Source organism: Sphaeramia orbicularis, chromosome 15 (genome assembly GCF_902148855.1).
Source record: "Sphaeramia orbicularis chromosome 15, fSphaOr1.1, whole genome shotgun sequence".
Classification (NCBI taxonomy): domain Eukaryota; kingdom Metazoa; phylum Chordata; class Actinopteri; order Kurtiformes; family Apogonidae; genus Sphaeramia; species Sphaeramia orbicularis.
The window spans coordinates 46,733,744-46,755,353 of NC_043971.1; the positions used below are offsets into that span (position 1 = coordinate 46,733,744).

A 21,610-nucleotide genomic window follows, 5' to 3' on the forward strand; every position below is an offset into this window, starting at 1 on the left:
CCCCTGCTGTTCTGAATAGGCCTAAACACCCTCAGCCAGATCATCACAAAGAGTGGCTTTAGGTACCGGTTTCTGAAATTGAACAGCCATCAGCCACATCCTCTACATGGATGACATCAAGCTGTATGCCAAGAATGAGTGTGACATTGACTCCCTGATTCACTTCACTCAGATCTAAAGCAAAGATATCAGGATGTCATTTGGACTAGATAAATGTTAGTGGATGGTCTCTAGAGGAGGAAAGGTGATCGCAACTGAAGGGGTTGAACTTCCTGAAGGGAACATTGCAGATTTGCAGGACAGTTACAAATACCTGGGGGTCCCGCAGGCAAATGGCAATCACGAGGGGGCACCTCAGAGGTCAGCTACTCCCAAATACCTACAAATAGTAAGGCAGGTTCTGAAAAGTCAGCTGAGCTGCAAAGTAAGATCCAGACCATTGACACCTATGCCCTTCCAGTAATCAGATACCCCATTGGTATAATATCCTGGCTCCTGGAAGAGATACAAGCCACTGGTATCAAGACAAGGAAGCTCCTTACCATGAATGGACGGTTTCACCTAAGTCCAGCATCTTGAGGTTGAACACAAAGTGAAAGGAGGGGGGGCAGAGGACTAGCAAGTGTCAGAGCTACTGTCTAGGAGGAAACAACAAGCTTCCAGGAATATATCAAGAAGATGACCGTTAATGACCAACTGCTGAGTGAATGCCTCAGGCAACAAAAGCCCAGTATCTGTAACCCATATCTTGCACTGTAAAGCACTTTGTGACCCCTTGTCTGTGAAAGGTGTTCTATAAATAAAACTTACTTACAGTAAGGAAGAGGAGCCTGAGCGTCTTTCATGGAAGAACAAGTGGTTGCATGGCATGTATCACTGACAAATTGAGGAAGTGGTTGATATTGAAAAAACTTAACAGTGGCTGGAAAAGGCTGGACTGAAAGACAGAACAGAGGCACTACTCATGGTTGCACAAGATGAGGGCCCTGAACACCAGAGCAATAGAGGCTGGGGTCTACCACATGAGACAAGACCCAAGATGTAGGCTGTGTAGAGAAACCCCTGAGACAGTCCAGTACATCACAGCAGGGTGCAAGATGCTGGCATGCAAGGCATACATGGAGTGGCATAACCAGGTAGCAGGCATAGTGTACAAGAACATCTGTACCGAGTATGGACTTAAGGTCCCAGGGTCCAGATGGGGGACACCCCCATTGAGAACAAACAGGCCAAAATCTTGTGGGACTTCCAGGTCCAGACCAACAAGATATTGATGGCCAATCAGCCTGACGTAATGGTGATCAATAAACATCAGAAGATAGTGATAGTGATAGATGTAGCAATTCCAAGTGATAGCAACATCAGAAAGAAAGAACAAGAGAAGCTCAAGAAATACCAAGGGTTGAAAGAGAAGCTGGAGAAAATATGGGGTGTGAAGGCAACAGTGGTACCAGTATTGATCGGGGCACTAGGGAGTAACCCCAAGCTGAGTGGATGGCTTCAGCAGATACCAGGAGCAACATCAGAGATCTCTGACCAAAAGACAGCAGTCCTAGAAACAGCTAAGATCCTGTGCAGAACCCTCAGGCTCCCAGGCCTCTGGTAGAGGACCTAAGTCTGAAGGACATACCAAAAGATTATTATATATCAAAAATTGTGTTCTCGTCCACCTGGGCAGTGCATCCTTCACGCTCGGTTCCTCTACCAGACAAGATGGTCACAGTGGGGCACACAAATCTCAGAATCCATTCACAACTGAAAAATGGACGCCGGGATGTGGACAGCATCTCCCAACAGGCATCAGCACCTTGACAGCTGCAGGTGCTTAAGGCCGCTGACTGAGGCTGGACTAAAAGGCTGCTGGAAGTTGGAGAGGGGGAGAAGAGTACATGGCTGGAAAAGAGAACAAAGGAGTGGGAAACGACAACAAGGGAAGGGATTGACAGGAGCCTTTTGGACACAAAAGACACTTTATGTTGAACTTGGTTGGACTGTTTTAATCACTTTTCAAAGCGCGGTTACCAACCAACACGCACGCATCCCCCGGCCGTACTGCGCACGTGCAGTCGGGTAACCTCCCCCCCTCCACTCCCACCCACCCCCACCGATGAAACACACGTGCGTGCACCCCCCCCATTACACACCGCCACATCAACAGATGAATTCCACAGGAAACACTGACTGTGTCCAATGGGTCAATAAATCAATCATTAAGGAATTTGGCATGCTTTTTTCATGAAGTATCTAAACAGTATTTAGCTTTTATTCTTATAGACCATATTGAAAAAGAAATTCAGTTTCTCAGGAAAATCACCGCTTATCAATTAATCATTAATCGATTAATAAGGTCAACCATCTAATGATTCATGAATTAATTGATAATTTGCATCCCTATTTGAGACTGTGAATTAATACAGGAATTGTGCAATAGCTGTATAAAGGAATCCAAGATTTATCTAAACAGTACACACCGGGGTAAAGAATTAATGTAAATGAACAACAAGTACAGGAGAAGTAAGTCTAAGAGAAATAAATATACAATGAGAAATATTTTAAATAAACTGTTTAGATACTTGGCATGTTTTAGAGATCATGTGAGTTGGAGTCATGCCTTTTGATAGTGAATAAGAAATAAATGTGAATGACAGAATCCACAAAGTGTAATAAAGATTTGTCATATTTAGGTTTAATTATGATTTATTTAAGAGAAAACATGTCAAGGAAGTGTAAAGGGTGAGTTTCAAGTTAATTATACAGATATTCTAATTTATCTATTTATTTATGTATGTATTTATTTATTTATTTATTTATTTTTGTCTGTAATTTGGTGCCCCCTCCAGCAGATGGTGCCCTAGGCAGCCGCCTGTGTTGCTTATACACAGAGCTGGGCCAGGCTCTAACATTGCATTATTAACATTATTCACTTTCAACTCCCGTTCTAGGGAGGACGCTGGCATTGAACTGCACTGTTCGCTGCTTCCCCATTTGTGATTTTCTTTAAACTTTATCATTTTCCTGTGCTTCTTTTGTTTAGCTATTCACTCTATTTACAGCTCACATTAGTACCTTTGCTTCTACACTTTTCTGGACCTTGGATACTACTATTTTTACCCATTTTTACCGGTGGAGTAGATGCCTACCTACAAGGCAACCTTTGACTGTCAACTTCACCCACCGTGAAAAGGTCTCTGGATCCCATCACTATTGCCAGGTTGCCGACCGAAGGGCCACTATGGTTACAAACTGTTTCTGTCATCCTGTCATGGTTTAGATCAGGGACGTCAAACTCATTTTCGTTCAGGGGCCGCATTCAGCTAAATCTGATCTGCAGTGGGCCGAACTAGTAAAATAATAACATAATAACATATAAATAATGCCAACTCCAAACTTTTCTCTATGTTTTAGAGAGAAAAAATTAAAATTACATTATGAAAAGGTTTACATCTACAAACTGTCTTTTCAAAAGATGTGAATAACGTGAACAAACTGAAAAAATAAGTGTAATTTTAACAATATTCTGCCTCGGATTATCATTTACACATGTACATTATAATTTACAGATCACAGTGGATCTACAAACACACAAAACATTTAATAACAGACAGAATATTGTTAAACTTGCACTTACTTCTCTTAAGACATTCCAGGTTGTTCATATTTGTTCAGGTTATTCACATTTTTTGTAAAATTATACTTTGTTTTAGTGTAAATACATGAAAATATTTACATTTGCAAAGAGAAAAATTGGGAGTTGTCATTATGTATATGTTATTATGATAGTATTTTACTGAATCCTGCCCACTGGAGATTGAATTGGTCTGAATGTGGAACCTGAACTAAAAGGATTGTTCATATCTTAGTGTAATTTTTGCATTTCACAAATTAATCCCAAGGGCCAGACTGGACCCTTTGGCGGGCCGGATTTGGCCCCCGGGCCACATGTTTGACACCTGTGGTTTAGATTGTCTTCATCTGCCTCTCTACTCTCCATCTCTGGGACATCTGCCTGAGATTCGCTGGCAGCTCTGGCCCGTGGGAAAGCGGGCTAGCGGGAAACTGTCGGCTAGCCAGCCAGTTGACGGCTGGCTGGCTACTACCTGTCCGTGTTTTGCTGTCAGCTGTCTGGGACTCCCTGCCATCAGTTTTGGGCATTGGGCCATCAGTGAGCAGGCTGCCGGGTGGCTGGCTACAAGCTAACAGGTCAATGGCTAGCCAGCTTCTGCCTGATGCTAGTGCTGCTTGGCTAGTGGTCACAGGGGCTTGGAAACAACCATCCGTGGTCAGCACGTGTAGCTACTCCATCCTGCAACCCCGCCAACTCAAACCCGCTATTACCCCTGGTGTTAACGGCCTCAACACACCCAGACCTCCATCATCCACCTCTGGCACTGTCACAGCCCCAGCTATGGTGCTATGCTACACATCCATGCAACTCCTCCAGTTAAACCACCAAATGTTTCCTTCCATGTAACTCATCACCTCACTAAAAAGCTCCAGACTTCATCTCCGTCCCCAGTACATCCACCAAAGCTCACGCTGCAAGTTTAGTTACCATTCCACCACAATAAACAGTGTCCCCTCTCTCTGGTCCGACCGCAGCATGGACACCGGCTTCCGCACTTCTGCATTGCATCATCATAACAAATCCAGCTTGAACTCTTTCAACCTCCAATCCCGACTTCTGCATCATCAATTTCAAAACAAAAGCACCTGAAACTCACCCTCTTCAACAGACGATCCCTTAACAATGAAAGCCTCATTCTTAATGAATTCATCACTGACAATAAGCTGGATCTCCTCTGTCTTACTGAAACCTGGCAAAAACGCTTGGATTATATTGCACTAAACCAAACCACCCCTGCTGGATACTCATACTTGGACAGGTATTGCTGCTATTCATCATTCATTCATTCATTCATTCATTTTCTGAACCCACTATTCATCATCATGACCTCAATCCACGACCTTTCTCCATACCTGCTGTTTCTTCTTTTGAACACCTGGCTTTTAAACTGCCTGGCCCTAAACCTCTTCTCATCGCTATCATCTACCGCCCCCCCCAAACCCAACCCATCCTTCCTATCAGATCTCTCAGAATTCATCACAGTACTGTCGTCAACATCACCATCTGTTCTATTGCTTTGTAATTTCAACTTTCACATTGATTCCCCTGACTGCAAAAATGCAAATGATTTCCTGGACTTACTCAAGTACCTCGTCAACGTCTACAACAACACGCTGTCTACCTCCCTAAACCAACTGGCCCCCATGAAAACAAAAATCGTTACTTTCACTCACTCAGCCCCCTGGTACTCCCTGGAACTTCAGAAACGGGAGGTGGTCTGGATTGCAGATTGGGTCTTCAATCAATCAATCAATCAATCAAATTTTATTGATTTCAATCAATTTTTTTTTATATAGCGCCAAATCATAACAAAAGTTATCTCATGTCATATAGAGTTGGTCAAAACCAGACTCTAAGCCAATTTACAGAAACCCAACAGAATCCTCCAGGAGCAAACACTTGTGACTGGTGACAGTGGTGAGGAAAAACTTCCCTTTAACAGGCAGAAACCGAGCAGACCCAGACTCCTGGAGGATGGCCCTCTGCCTTGACCAGTTGGGGTTAAAGAGAGAGAGAGTAAAGGGGGAGAAAAGAGAGAGCGATAGAGATAGAGAGAGATTGGGGGAGAAGGGGGGAAGTAGGGGGAGACACATGGATGCAGTTGATGCACAGATAACTGAACTAGAACATCTATGGAACTACATAATAAACACTATCGTAACTATATGGATAAGTGAGTGATGACGATGAAGGCAGGAAAGAGACAGGACCACAGCAGCAGGTCCAGAGATGATCCTGGGAAAACCAATCACTTGTCTGCTTCTGCAGCGGCTCCAGCCCCTACCACAGAGCCCCAGGTAGGGGAGCCTGAGCATTACTCTGGGGATCCTGAGGGCTGTAACCCTTTTCTGACAAACTATTCATTCCTGTTTGCCCTTCAACCCCATACGTGTGCTTCGGAAACAGCTAAGTTTGCTTTCACTGTAAATCATCTGACTGGCAGAGCTTGGCTGTGGGGAATAGCGACATGGGAGAGGGGTACAACCGCCTGCTCTTCATTTCAGGCATTTTCAGATGAACTACGCAAGGTTTTTGGACCTGTGTCACAGGGTCCTGATGTTACCTGTGGACGCATGAATTTAAAGCAGGGGAGTTGCTCTCCTGCTGACTATGCCATAGACTTTTGTACCCGGGCCCTGCTCAGTTCCTGGAATGCTGACACCCAGTGTGATGCCTTCCTCAACGGTCTAGCACCCCACATCAAACACCATCTCATCTCTTTTGACCTGACAGCATTCCTTGATGGTCTCATTGAACTAACAACTAGGTTGGACAAATGTATACAGGTGTGGAGAGGGGAGCAACGTCAGGGGAGGACAGATCGCGGCTCATCAGCACGCCTTCATGGGCCACCTGCCAACCCCAACCCTCTCTCTAAACCCTCAGTCGCGGGGGGTGGAACCCATACAGGTGGGGCACAACAGCCTGATTCTGGAGGAACGGGAGCATCGAAGCCATGAGAACCTCTGTCTATACTGCGGCCAGGCTGTACAGTTTGTCTCCGGATGTCCTGTAAAAGAGAAGGGCTCAGCAGTCAAGAGGGGCATCCTACTGAGATGGTCCCAGATATCCGCCCCTTACTCCCGACCTCTGTTCCACATTCAGCTCCTGTTGGCTGGAGGTCCTCTTACCCTTGCAGCCTTCATAGACTCAGGGGTGGATGTTGACCTGATTGATGAGCATCTCATCAGGCAGTTGGGCATTGATCGGATTCCTCTGTCTCGCCCTGTGCCAGCCAGTGCTCTGGATGGACACCTCCTGGGAACCATTACTCATCAGACAAAGCCCATCCCGATGCTTCTGTCTGGAGATCACCAAGAGACCATCCAATTCCATGTTCTGAAGTCACCTGATCTACCGTTAATCCTTGGTTTCCCCTGGCTTCAGCGTCATAACCCACACATGGACTGGTCTACGGGGTCCATCCTAGGATGGAGCCCCGCCTGTAAATCCATCTGCCTCCAGCAGAACTGTGGTCTGAAACCCCCTGTCAGCGCCCGTTCCACCGTAGATCTGTCCCGTGTTCTGTCTGAGTACCACGACTTCCAGGAAGTATTCAGTAAGGCCAGAGCCACATCGCTGCCCTCGCATCATCCATATGACTGTGCCATCGATCTACTGCCGGGCACAACTCCTCCTAAGGGCCGCCTCTACTCACTGTCAGCTCCTGAGAGGGAGGCCATGGAGACTTACATAAACAATGCCTTGGCCGCAGGTATCATTCGGCCATCCTCATCCCCTGCTGGGGCAGGACTCTTCTTATGGATAAGAAAGACAAGACCCTCCAACCCTGTATAGACTACCAGGGTTTAAATGACATCACCGTTAAGAACCATTATCCTCTCCCCCTCATATCCTCAGTGTTCGAGCTGCTGCAGGGTGCCACCATCTTTACTAAACTGGATCTCCGCAACGCTTACCACCTGGTTTGGATCCGAGAGGGGGATGAATGGAAGGTGGCCTTTAACACACCCACGGGCACTATGAGTACTTGGTGATGCCCTTCGGTCTAACCAATGCTCCCGCAGTTTTTCAGGCGCTCATCAGTCATGTTCTCCGGGATATGTTGAACAAGTTTGTGTTTGTCTATCTTGATGACATTCTGATTTTTTCGCAGTCCAAGCAGGAACATGTGCATCACCTCCAGGCGGTTCTGCAGTGCCTTCTTGAGCGCTCCCTGTTTGTGAAGGCTGAGAAATATGTTTCACGCCACGTCAGTCTTCTTCCTGGAGTACATCGTGGGACGGAATCAGATGGAAATGGATCCCGCAAAGGTGTCAGCTGTCACCTCCTGGCCTGTTCCTGAATCCCGTAAGCAGCTGCAGAGATTCCTGGGGTTCGCTAACTTCTGTCAGAGGTTCATTTGAGGATATAGTACTGTGGCCGCCCCTCTCACCGCCCTCACATCATCCAAGATCCCATTCTGATGGACTACAGAGGCAGAGGAGGCCTTTAGACATCTGAAGGATTGTTTCAGTTCAGCACCCATTCTGTGGGTTCCCGACCCGGAGAGACAATTTATAGTGGATGTGGATGCCTCTCATGTGGGGGTGGGGGCAGTGTTCTCACAGCGGGCAGCCAATGATCGTAAAATGTGCTTTCATGTGCTTTCTTTTCCAGGTGTTTATCTCCAGCAGAGAGGAATTACGACATTGGTATTCGTGAACTTTTGGCTGTGAAATTAGTGCTGGAGGAATGGTGGCACTGGCTGGAGGGGACCAAGGTTCCGTTTCTGGTTTGGACAGATCATAAGAATCTGGAGTACATCCGTACAGCCAAGAAGCTCAACTCCCGTCAAGTCCGTTGGTCATTGTTTTTCACCCGCTTTAACTTTTCTCTCTCCTACCGACCAGGTTCCTGTAATATCAAGCCGGATGCCCTGTCATGCCAATTCCTGGTTGGGGAAGAGAGCAGTGACCTGCCAGACCCCATCCTCCCAACCACACACCGCATCGCTGTCCTCACCTAAGTGGTGGAGGAACAAGTGAAAGCCGCCCAGCTGGGTCCCAGTGCCTGTCCCCAGAACCACCTGTTTGTTCCTCAGTAATTACGGTCAGAGGTTTTACAATGGGTTCCTGAATCTAAACTTACCTGTCACTCTGACATCCAGTGCACCACAGAGGTGTTGCAGCGGCAGTTCTGGTGGCCATTGCTGGTGGAAGACACAGAGGAGTTTGTTAACGCCTGTCCAGTCTGCAATCAGCACAAGACTCCCTGTCGCTCCCCAGCCAGTCACCTACGCCCACTGCCTATTTCTCATCAACCCTGGTTGTACATCTCTCTGGACTTCGTCACCGGGTTACCTCCATCAGAGGGAAGTACGGTCATTCTGACAGTGGTGGACCAGTTTAGTAAAATGGCACATTTTATTCCCCTACACAAGCTTCCCTCAGCAAAGGAGACCGCTGAGTTAGTTTTGCTAAATATGTTTCGTATAAACGGCATCCCAGTGGATGTGGTGTCCGATTGTAGCCCCCAGTTCACCTCAGTATTCTTGCAGGAATTCTGCCAGCTGCTTGGTGCCTCAGTCTGTCATTGGGGTTCCATCCATAGTCCAATGGCCAATCGGAGAGAAGGAACGAAGAGCTCGAAACAGCCCTCTGCTGTATGGCTTCCAAGCATCCAGCTACCTGGGCCTAACAGCTGCTGTGGGTGGAATATGCCCATAATACCCTCTCCTGCTCCGCCACAGGACTCACCCCGTTCCAGTGTGCTTACAGGTTTCAACTTCCACTGTTTCTTGCAGCGGAGGAGGAGTCTTCCTGTCCGTCAGTCGCAGCTTTAATTTGCCACTGCTGATAGACATGGGCCCAAGCTAGAACCGCACTTAAGCAAGCTGTGAACAGGTATTCAACTACCGCCAATCACCATCGCTCGCAGGCTCCTCATTATCAAGGAGGGCCAGATGGTCTGGCTGTCCACCCATGACCTGCCTTTAAGGACTGAGTCCAAGAAGCTGGTCCCAAAGTTTATTGGTCCGTTCCTCATGGTTAAGGTGATTAATTCGGTGGCTGTTAGGTTGAAGCTTCCTTGCGCTATGTGCATTCATCCTACCTTCCACATCTCCAAAGTGAAATCGGTTCTTGAGAGTCCTCTGATGCTGGCCTCTCAGCCGCCCCCTCCTCCACAGATGATTAACAGTGCCCCTGCCTTTACCGTGCACCATTTTCTGCACTCTTGGTGCCAGGGCAGGGGTCTCCAGTACCTGGTTGACAGGGAGGGGTATGGCCCCGTGGAAAGGTGGGTTCCGGCTCATCAGATCCTGAATGCTCAGCTTATCCATGAGTTTCACCGCCTGCACCCAGACCAGCCATCAAACAACCAGCATTGCACCACTGACAATGATGTGGTGTCTCCACATTCCCATGCTCCTGAATCGCCGGCGGTGGAGGAGTGTTCTTCGGAGGAGGAGGAGGGATCAAGATCAGAAGAGGAGGAGCTTTCCGAAGAGTACTGACCCTCCTCCAGACCCTTCCACCCACCCGGCTCTGAATATTGTGTTTTGGGACGTCAGGGGCCGTCCCTTGGGGGGGGGGGGGGGGGGGTCACATCCCTGTCTGCTCTACTCTCTGTCTCTCTCTCTCTCAACCACACCTCCTCATCAGTAAATTACACTCACCTCTGAGCACAGCTGGGGCTCATCAGGCAGGGTGTATATATTCACCCCTTTGTTCTTTTTGCTTTGCCAGATTGTTCTCTACCTTGTCTGTGACTATCCAGCATTTTTTCCTGCCTGATTCTTGATCCTGACCGTCTCTGACCTGCCCTGCCTGCTGCCTGGATATCCACCTGCCTGTCTGTCTGACAACGTCTGCCTGTCTGCTCCCTGGTAACTCACCTGCCTTTGTCTGACCACATCTCTCTGCCTGTTCCCCGGATGACCGACCTACTTTCCGTCCCTGACCACATCTTCTGTCTTCGGCCCTGTGGCTTCGTCTGGCTTTCCCAGTTACCAACCCTTCGCCTGTCCCCGACTCTCCTGCTGCCTGCCCCTTGTCTGTTGCTTGTTTGCTTGACAATAAAGACTGTTCATATTGAGCTCCTGATTCTGCACTTGGGTCCTCTGTTGTACTTGTTTCAGTTAACTACATCTTCATCTGCAGATGTCAGTACCTGACCAGCAATCTTTGGTCTTTAAATATAGTTACTCTGGCATGTATGTTCATTTGTTTGCTTATTTCGGGCATTTATACAATAAAAACAAATTCACAATTCCCAAAAAAAAAAAAAAAAAATCATTCATTTATGCTCGAAAAAGAGTGGGAAGAAGAAAAACTTATTTAATCCCACCCCCATTCTCATCATCAAATAACTGAACATAATAACATTTTAAATACTCACTCCTGTCCTTTGACTTCAAGCCAGAACAATGAACAAAATAGAACAAAAATAGGTCTATACCAAAGTAGAATAAACTCATTTGACAGTATTTACATTGCATAACCAAAATGTGTGTAAAAACATAGAAATAGAAAGTACATTCCTGGTGGTGTTGCCACAGGTAACAGTTAACCGTCAACTTACATGACAATAACTACATACCAACAATGGTAAAAACAAAAAACCTGCAATACCGCAAGTGGCAAAGAACAGCAATAATTTCATACTAACAATGGTAAGAAAAAAAAACAAAACTACAATAGCACTAATGGTAAAGGGCAGCACATACCAGCGATGGTAAGAACAATACCAGATGGTAATGGACAACACATACCAACTAGATGAGAAACAACAAGCACACATTAACATATAAGACAGAATATTGATGTAACATCAGTATTAAGACCCTCCATCTTTATACTGGGACCAGACCATATTTTTGTATAGCAGTTTAAATCGGTGGATATTTTGGCATTGCTTGTGTTGGATGTCCAGACTGTTCCAAAGTTTCACACCACATACAGACACACAAAAACGTTTACGAGTGGTATGAAATTTGGGTAATGTGAAATCTCCAAAGCCTCTCAAATTATGAGTACTCTCCCGAATTGTGAAGTTTTTTGTATATTACTTGGTAGTAATTTATTGAATGCTTTAAATAAGGTTATTGCTGTATAATATTTTACAAGATCATGGATTTTTAATAGTTTTGACTGAATAAAGAGATTATGAGTGTGTTTTAGAAATCCAACCTTATGTATGTACTGCTCGTTTCTGTAATATGACTAATGGATTTATGGTGCATTGGTAACCATTTCCCCACACTTCAGTATAATATGTAAAGTATGGGAGGACCAAGGAACAGTATGAAGTACAGAGTGCATTTTCATCAGGGTATGTTTTCACTTTATTTATGATTGAAAGGCTTTTGGAGATTTTTGTTTTTATGTGTCTGATGTGGGCTTTCCACGACAGTTTACTGTCTATTATGACTCCTAAAAATTTATTTTCATTTACATTTTCAATTTGAATTCTGTCAATCATTATCTGTAGTTTTGAGCTGGTTTTAGAGTTTCCAAACGTCATTGCCTTAGTCTTATTTGAATTTTTTGACAATTTATTATTATCCATCCACTTTTTCAGTTTACTTAATTCCTCATTTACTGTGGTTACAAGTTCATTATGAATATCCCCACTAAAGAATATGTTAGTATCATCTGCAAAGATTATGAGTTTAAGCAATTCAGATACATTAAATGTCATTAATATGAATAATTTGGGTCCCAAAACAGATCCTTGGGGGACACCACAAGAAATGCCAAGATATCCTGATAAGTATTGTCCCATTTTTACATACTGCACCCTCTCTGTTAGGTAGCTTCTAAGCTACTCCCCAGCAACCCCCCGATACCATATAGTTTTAAGTTTACTGAGTAGGATTGAATGATTGATTGTGTGAAATGCTTTTTTGAGATCGATAAAAATTCCAGTTGTATGTTTTTTGTTATCCAGTGCATTAGTGATTTCTTCTACAGGGTGGGGAAGCAAAATTTACAATATTTTGAGGCAGGGATTGAAAGACAGTGTATGACCAGTTAGTTTATTGAAAGTCATGAGAATTTATTTGCCACAAGAAAACTGACATAATAGAAAATGTTTTTATTCTGTGTGTCCTCCTTCTTTCTCAATAACTGCCTTCACACACTTCCTGAAACTTGCGCGAGTGTTCCTCAAATATTCGGGTGACAACTTCTCCCATTCTTCTTTAATAGTATCTTCCAGACTTTCTCGTAATAGTTTTGCTCATAGTCATTCTCTTCTTTACATTATAAACAGTCTTTATGGACACTCCAGCTATTTTTGAAATCTCCTTTGGTGTGACGAGTGCATTCAGCAAATCACACACTCTTTGACGTTTGCTTTCCTGATTACTCATATGGGCAAAGGTTTCTGAAAAGGTATGGATAATAGTGTTAGGTATGATTCTGACATCAATATATGTTTGGTTTCAAAACAATTGACGTAGTGCCTGCTGAGAAAAAACAACTAAATGTTCATTGTAAATTTTGCTTCCCCACCCTGTATTGCATCAGTTATTGCCATTGTGGTGGTAGTTTTTGTTCTAAAACCGTATTGATCTGAATTTATTATAAGATCAAGAAACTTTTCTAGTCGTGAATTAAATAGTTTTTTCTAAGATTTTGGAAAATTGTGGTAATAGGGATATTGGTCTGTAATTTGTGTCACTGTGTTTAGTCTCATTTTTGTGTAATGGAATGACCTTTGCTATTTTCATTTTATTTGGGAAACAGCCTGACTGGAATGATAAATTACAAATATGGGTTAGAGGTGTGGCAGTATGTTGAAAACCCAATGGAATTGACTTAGCATGAATTTGGTAATTTAAACATATAGTTTCTTGTGTTTCTTGCCATGTTAAGTTGGCACAGCTTACAGTAGCTTCAGATGTAGTGAGCTACTTCTGTGGTGTTTGTGTAACTTAGCTTGCTACATTTGACTGGGTGGTAGCTTCTGTGTAGTTAAGCTTCATTCATGGCAGAGTAACTGGTAGCTTAGCTCACTACATTTTCTAAGTGGCTTGCCCAACACTGCTTTTGGATGACTTTTTGTCACTGCTATTTGACTAAAACCTGCATTTTTACATAATTTTAAAAAAGGTAATGAGGTAATTATACTGAACATAATTATTACATTAACATTACATTAACTATTACTCTGACTACAATTAGAGAATGAAAAATGTTGCTGTTGAATTTTCATATAATAATTTAGCAAAATTCGACTTCTCCCAGTTCAATGTTGTCAACAGTCATGGAAACAACATTAGTTGTGGAAAGGTTGTGGAAAATTACTGAAATTTTTGAAGCTATGAGGTGCAGATGATGTCAGACTGTACCAGGTTTGAGTAAGACGCTCAGAAACCAAACTCTTGTTTATATTTTATTCATCATTATCAGTAGCAAAAAAAGTTTTAAAGTCTGTTGGCTTTCACATTTGCTGAGCTTTAACTGGTTCATTATTCACTCCAACAGTTTCACAACATCACACATTCAACCTCCCACTCGTTACCACACTAAACTTCTTCACTCCTTTTGTTTCATGTATTAGGACTGACACCCTTTTTATATCCATTTCTCTTCATTCACAGGTTTTACACCATGTTTGTCTTTTTATATCATCTCATTCGATCAAGTTTTTAATTTTCTTTTGCATTAAACCAACCCTCTGTGATGTTGTGTATTTCCCTGCGGTCTCCAGCTAGACGTGCTGTGTAATGGGGAGATCATGGGCAGAGATCACACTCTGGAGTTCATCTACATGACCCGATGGAGGCTACACGGAGAGAATGTGAGTATGACGGTCTCACTTTTTGCTTCTGTATAGTTTGCATGTGGAGACACAGCAGTGCAGGAAATCATTTAATGTGTGTGGAATGTGAGATGTAATTATTATTTATCATTCATTTTACGGCAAAGATTTGGGCTTTTTGAGTGAAGTGTAAAAATGGCATATCGTTCCCCTCATACCAGTACTGCGTAAGTCATATTTTTTTCAGATCGTAGCCAATAATGCAAAATGAAGCAGCAGTGTTTGAAGAGTAAAGTTACACAGATACTACAATTCAGCCAAAAAATTTGACTTAGGCAATTATGCTTTGAGGCTAACGATATGTAACTATAATTTTTGTGTGGTAACAGCTCATTTCAGACTTCTAGCAGGAAGACTGTTTTTGCTCTGGAAATGTATTACCCATGTTATCTAAAAGTGCAAAATGTTCCTTCATTTTATAAATCGATAGACAGACATTTCAAACATTTTCAACATTCACTATACTTCCATAGCACTTTCCTTCTCTTCCCATGTTTGTAAAGGAGTAGCAGAGGTATAAACTGATTTGTTCCTATTACACACAACTCAAATCATTTTGTTCAAATGAGGAAGTCACCCTCTTCATGCAATGTCTGCCATCACTTACTGTTGCAATTCATCATTTGCAGAAAAATTAAAAGAAAATCAATGTATTCTTGGATTTCTCAACAGCCAAGCATGTTATAAAAACTGCACAGAAAAGCTTAACATCAGCATAAAACATTTAAATAATAAACAAAAATAAAATTTTAGATCATTTTAAACATGCAAGCATACATATGAACTTACCAAATTTTCATACATCAGCACCTAACTGATTGAAAAAATATATATATAAATTCAGTTTTAATTAAAGAACAGAATGGCACAGAACAATGCAGCTATATTTGTTTCTTTAAACACTTCTTTTACCATCCGAGATTAAACTGGTTTTCCTCACCCTTATATTTACTGAAAAATTGTATTTTATATATTCCATCAAATGCTGCTGCTGTTCCCCCATCTATCTCAAGATTCAACATGTTGTGCATTTAGATATGTTCTTCTGCATAAGTTCATTGTAAACAATGACTATATGATTTGCTGCTGCCTTTCTATCAGCTTCAACCACTCTGGTCCATCTTCTCCAATATCAGCAAACAAAGAAGTAATGCTCACTGGATATTTTCTCTTTTTCGAATCGTTCTCTGTAAACTCCACAAATGCTTTTGTGTGAAAATCCCAGTAGATCTGGAGTTTACAAAATACTCAGACAAAGCCAACAACCATGACACATTCAGTCACATAAATCACCTTTCCTCCTCAGTCTGATGATCAGTTTGAACTTCAGTAGATCGTCTTGACCATCTACATGCTTAAATGCACTGAAATGTACTGCCATGTGATTGACCTATCAGATATCTCCACTATGTAACAGCTGAACATGTGTGCCTAAGGAAGTGGCCACAGAGGGTAATTTCCAGTTTGTCCAGTTTGCCTCAATGTCAAAGTCTTCATATTTTTACCAAATCAGCTGGATATGTGAACAAAACATCTGTTCATCTTTGCATTGGTTTGATAGAAAATGCTTTCACTCATGACTTGTTTGAAAATCATTGAGCCTGTACATGACCATAAAAATCTGATACCTGGGAGTAATCAGATAATTGTAATAATCAGAGCTGGCACATTTACATGCACTTAAAAAATGTGATAATCAAAACCCTGGTTTATACGCTCCAGTCCATTATCAGATTTCTTTTGTAGTACCTACATACATAGTGATGGGAGACCCCAACTTCCTGTTATTGTCTTTCGCTCACGTTTGACTATGTAAATTCCGTTTCTGACTATTTTAATTGTTTTTACACATGTGCAAATGTAAAAGAACAAAATAAATCCATTTAATGTATATACATGCAGGAAGACATTCACATATTGTTGAGAAATCCAGGCATGTGGATCCGATTTCACATAATCAGATTACTGGTGTTATCTGATAAAGCATATCAGATTATGCTGTTTACATGATCACTTGAATAATCTGATAACTCCAGAACTGATTGGAGTGTTAGTGTACATATAAATGGGTTCATTGTATCAGTAGAGGTAGCTTGATTCAAGGAATGCATGGATATTAAGCAAAACAAACTGCTTAACAACATAATCAGTGTCAACCAGCCATACTCAAAAGTGTAAACCAGACATTACTATCACTGTAAAAACACAAAAGAGAAAGACAAATCTGTGCAAAAACACTAAGTAAAAATCTGCTGGTGCATAGATCCCTAAATTTGAGTCAGTTGAATCTGATCAGATTATAGCCACTTTTACACAGAGATCCTGGAAAAAAGGTGATATGGTGTTGGGATTCTACTTATGAATCTGACTCCAATTCTCTATCCTCCGCGTCCGTTACATTGGTTATTACCTTAATCATAAAACAGACCTGAAACAGGATTTTAGAATAACAATGAATCAATCATTTAATAAACATTAATCAAACTTCCACAGATCTGTGGTCTCCCAAGGATACAAAGAATCAGTTTTCCAGACCCACAAACATAAAGTCTCCAAACATAGAACCCATCTCTCTGGCTCCCTGTCCTCAAGAGCCCAGAGAAACCTTTTTCCTCATCCTTTATAGTCATACTTGAGGTGTTGTCTCTTTCTGGCCTCAACCAATAACATTGCACACCCCCACCACCTTACAGCTGTCATCCCCTGTCCTTACCCCACAGGCCTCTTAAACTCTTATTATGTATAATAAAACAATAAAACAATAAATACTCCACACTCCTTAAAACTAAACTAACCAATCTGTGTCCCTTTGTCTGTGTTTTCCATTCTACCCCTTGAAGCCTGTAACCTTCTAACACAACTTATCCTCAAAAATGTCCTCAAAACAACCTTGGTTGCGGAACGAGAGATGTTCCTTTTACATAGCATTCTGGAATCATGATTCCACCTGTATCACAGCTCTGTTACTACCTCCAGAGGTGTTACAGAGTCGTGACAGAGGTGGGAACAAATGATCCCACCATTTCGTTTATATACATTGTTCCGGAATAAAGGTGAAATATCCCCGGAACAGAGGTGCTGTGTAAAAGGGGCTTATGTTTTCTGTGAAAGTATGACATCCATGCTACTGAACCTGCAATTCTCATCCTTCCATTCTGTGTGCAGTATGTATGCGTTCACTTGAAAGATTAGCTAATGAACGACCCCGTGCACTTGTGGATGGTGACAGAGGAGTGAGGACAGCTGGTATCAGTGACATCAGATAGAAGGTCAGCAGCACAAGACGATAGTGGCAAGAGAAAATGGCAAGAAAACAGAGGGGAAAAAGCAGTTAAATAATGTAGTATCTGTGACGTTAATGTGCATGTTATTTGTACTTTCTCAGCACTTTGTCACACATGTTGTATTGTGACACATTAAAACAGCTTGTATCTGCTAAATGATACACGTATGCATAGCAATCACTTAGGGGCATGTGCTAAGAACTGAAAGTTGAAATGAAAAGACATGTAATTATTGTTGTGTTTAAGGGACATATAAGCACAGAGCAAATTACAGCCTGTTTTCCAACAGACGTCATTTGATGTCTGTTTGTCTAGTTTGGACTGACATCTTTCTTATACTGTCATTAAAAACACAGTTTCTCTGCAACATGCACAGACTGACAGATGTGTAGGCCATAATGATTTCCATTTTGGCCTTTATTCCATGTAGAGACACTATGGAAACATTACTTAAGTTGACTTGGGAAAAAAAAAAAAAAAATCTGTAATTGGCCCACTTTAACATGGTAGTCCTAGACTGTTTGGTGTTCTGGACAACAGTTTTGGCTGTTTAGTTTTTTATTGCTTAATCATTGGTAGGGGGATATTTCCAAACTGGTAATTTGTTTCTACCAAAGGCATTGGAGGACCAGGACATGATGAATACAAACTGGCAACAAAAATACAGTAAAACAAGTTTGCCCCTGAAAAGTTCTGAGTCCATGGATCTCTGTAAGGTGCATGGACTGTATGGTTGGTCTCCTTTACATTTAAATCAAGCAGAAAACTAAAATGAGAAGCATGCTGTTCCTATAATGAGACCTTTTGGGATATAATTTGTCATTTCTTCATCCTATTAGATATTTGTGTAAAATATTTTTAACATAGAGGATGAATCCTTGAGATACAGTTATGCTTGAGTTAGGGGTGGGCAATATGGACAAAAAAAATTTCTCGATTATTTTTTTAAATTTCCTGATATGGGTAATCTGACGATATCCTTTAAAATGTGAATTTCTTTCTTTCTTTCTTTCTTTTTTTTTTTTTACAAAAAATGTTGTAAAACTACTTGCTTGCCAGGACATCTATGGATAGACATAGCGTTTCAGAGCAACAGCTCTTGTTTGTTTTTTAAGTGCTTCGTACATCTTCTGCAAAACATGCTTGGCAGGTGGGGTGGGGGTGGGGGTGGGGCAGTAGTTATATATGTGGGTGTGCGGTCCATAACTAATGTAACCAACGCTGGAACGAAAATGAAACCTAACATGCTTTCAATGTCCGACTCTCAGCTTCTATGCCTCTATTTTACAGCGGATCTTACACGAAATTTTCACAACTTCTAACCTGTATCCACCGGACCCCCTCCACATGAATTTGTCACATTAACTTTTCGGTGTCCTAGTTTGCATATAACATTATTTTGACCGACATTAGTCTCGTCAAAACTAAACCATTTCCAGGCTAATGATGTGGACCCACGTCTGCTATGAAATTATTCACTGAGACAGGAGACCCCTGCATATTTCCTTTATGTGAAACAATGTTGTGTTTTGGGTGCCACTGAGTCACCAAGAGACTGAATCCTGTCCACTGAGGCACACATTCGGCCAATAAGGACTTTCATGCACCTCTCCTTTACTGTCTGTGCACCGTCCGTTTGTTTTCATTTTGAGACAGTATGAATACACGATAATGTAAAATTGCACATTGTTAAATCAACATTTATGAAATTATCGTAGGTGATATATATTGTCCACCTCTAGCTTGAGTTATATTTTGGTCACAGTGATCACAAGTTACAGCAACCTTACAACACGGCTTTTACCTTTGGCCACCAAACACTATCCACTTCATCCTTGAGTCCAAGTGCTTGTTTTAATCAAATGTGAATGCATTCCTTCCAAGACATTCCTGAGATAATGTATTGACTGATATCGTGAGTGACTTCAACCCTAGGCCCCACAAAATTTTTCCACTTTATCCTTGAGTGTAAATGATGACTTTCATTTTGATTTTGATTTAACCTTTATTTAACCAGGTTGGTTCCACTGTGATGGGGGCTCTCTTTTTCAAGGGAGACCTGGTCAAGACAGCAGCGATACAGTCACATCATTGCAGTTTACAATAAAAGCATTAGCAAACACACACACACACACAACAATTTCACTCTCTTTAAAACCATTGAAAGGAATCAGTGTTTGCAGATGGAGCTCAGACTTAACCTCGTTCCTGACATCAGGAGCTGAAAACCTAAAAGATTTATTTCCTAATTCTTTGGAACAAACAGTTTCAAAGTGTCTATTGAGTGGAGATTGTAACTTCCATGATTCCTGGTTAACAGTGAACATAAAAAAGGAAGTCTCCCCAAAATTCTTTTGTAAATTAGAATATACCAGTGACTGAGGCATTTGTGCATTATTTTTTTTCTGTCTAGCTGTCCCTGCCATATTACAGTTTGAACAGTAATGGGGATGGACTTTATTATGGGCCCACCACTTACAAGGCGACATGTGTTGCACTCATCAGTGCATTGTTCATGGATGATAGATCATTTCATGTTTCACTTTCTATTTAAAAAGGAAACATGTTTACCTCATTTAATAAACTTTAACGGGTCTATAGAGATGTTGAGGGGGAACACATACAAACCTAAGATATTACATATTGCCATCCTATAACAAGCTGCATGAATGTTACAGCATGACTGTTACCAAGATGAGGGTTTTTTTATCCTGTGGACTTGCCAAAAACACAAACTTGTGATGTATATACAGTAGGCTGTTGAGAGTCACTCTCAGACCATTAGAGTGGAAATATGATGAGCATTGAGGCCTTTTAGGCACTTCTAAAATGAGCCTTTTTCAGACATGATCTCCAGTCAATCTTCCTTGTCTGATTGGATGCCTCCTCATTTGCCATGTCGGTATTTTTCACAGTATTTGCTTTTCTTTTTTTTTTTCACAGCAGACTGTGCCAAGCAAGATGCACACATCATTGATGATGATGTGATTATGTGAAAGGCCAATTATAGTTATACTGAGAACTGCCATTTTAGTTGGATAAATCCATTATCCTTGCATCATTATCTGCTCATGCTATTCTTTCAAATACCAGTTTCATGAGGTCACCGTGACCTTGACCTTTCGACACCAAAGTCAGGTTATCCTGGAGTCAAAGTGAATGTTCATGCCAAAGTTGAAGACATTCCCACAAGATTGTGCTGAGATAGGATCATTTAGAGTCTGAACATTTTCCTTAAAGGCACTTAACCAATAATAATCCTTATCAATCATCACTTCTAACCTTGTCAGTGTGTGGTGGTGTATTTACCTGCAGAGACTTTGCCCTCTGTCTGAATTTTCTATTTTTCTCTTGTTTTACTGTGTTTCTGACTTCCTGGGAGTTTGGACCTCAGCCAGTGTGTTTGCATCTCCATCAGATAACAACATCAAGCAGCATGTGCTGGCAGGATAATATAAACATAATGTGCTACACACTTTTAATGCCCCTCGGCCAAATATAGTGTAAGATTATATTGAAAGTTACTGCCCTATAATTTAGATTGGATTGTCGAAGGTTGTATAACTTTGGTGCAGATATCTCAATGCATTCTTCAGATAAAGTGATTACGTTGTTGAAAAGACATGTCACCATTGGACCTTGAAAAAATAGGTCAACGTGACCTATTTTCTTCTTCTGTTCGCTTCTGCTCCATGCCAAGATGCATCCACAGTGTAAATTTGGTGCAGGTATCTTAATGCATTCTTCAGATAATGTGATTATGTCATTGAATAGACAGTCAGACAGACAGACAGACAGACAGACAGACAAACGACAAAACGTAACCCTAACCCTCAGTGTGTGGTATTTGGCGCACCAATTCAGGTTGGAGTGGGGACTAATAACAATGTGAACATACACACAGAAAGCTTATAACTGATAACATGCCAAG

At 42.0% G+C, this 21,610-nt stretch overlaps 1 protein-coding gene across 7 annotated transcripts in view; it reads left to right on the forward strand.

Moving 5' to 3' along the window:
• LOC115434130 (polycomb group RING finger protein 5-B) overlaps positions 1-21,610 on the forward strand; it is an 82,735-nt gene that overhangs the window by 35,561 nt on the left and 25,564 nt on the right. For 4 of the 7 annotated variants that reach the window (XM_030155873.1, XM_030155871.1, XM_030155870.1 and 1 more), the window contains exon 8: positions 14,285-14,374. The exons of 1 other annotated variant lie outside the window; for it this stretch is intronic. In XM_030155873.1, the coding sequence (XP_030011733.1) occupies positions 14,285-14,374 (90 nt within the window). The remainder of the gene's footprint in view (positions 1-14,284; positions 14,375-21,610) is intronic. 2 more of the 7 variants (XM_030155876.1, XM_030155874.1) reach the window with 1 other exon arrangement.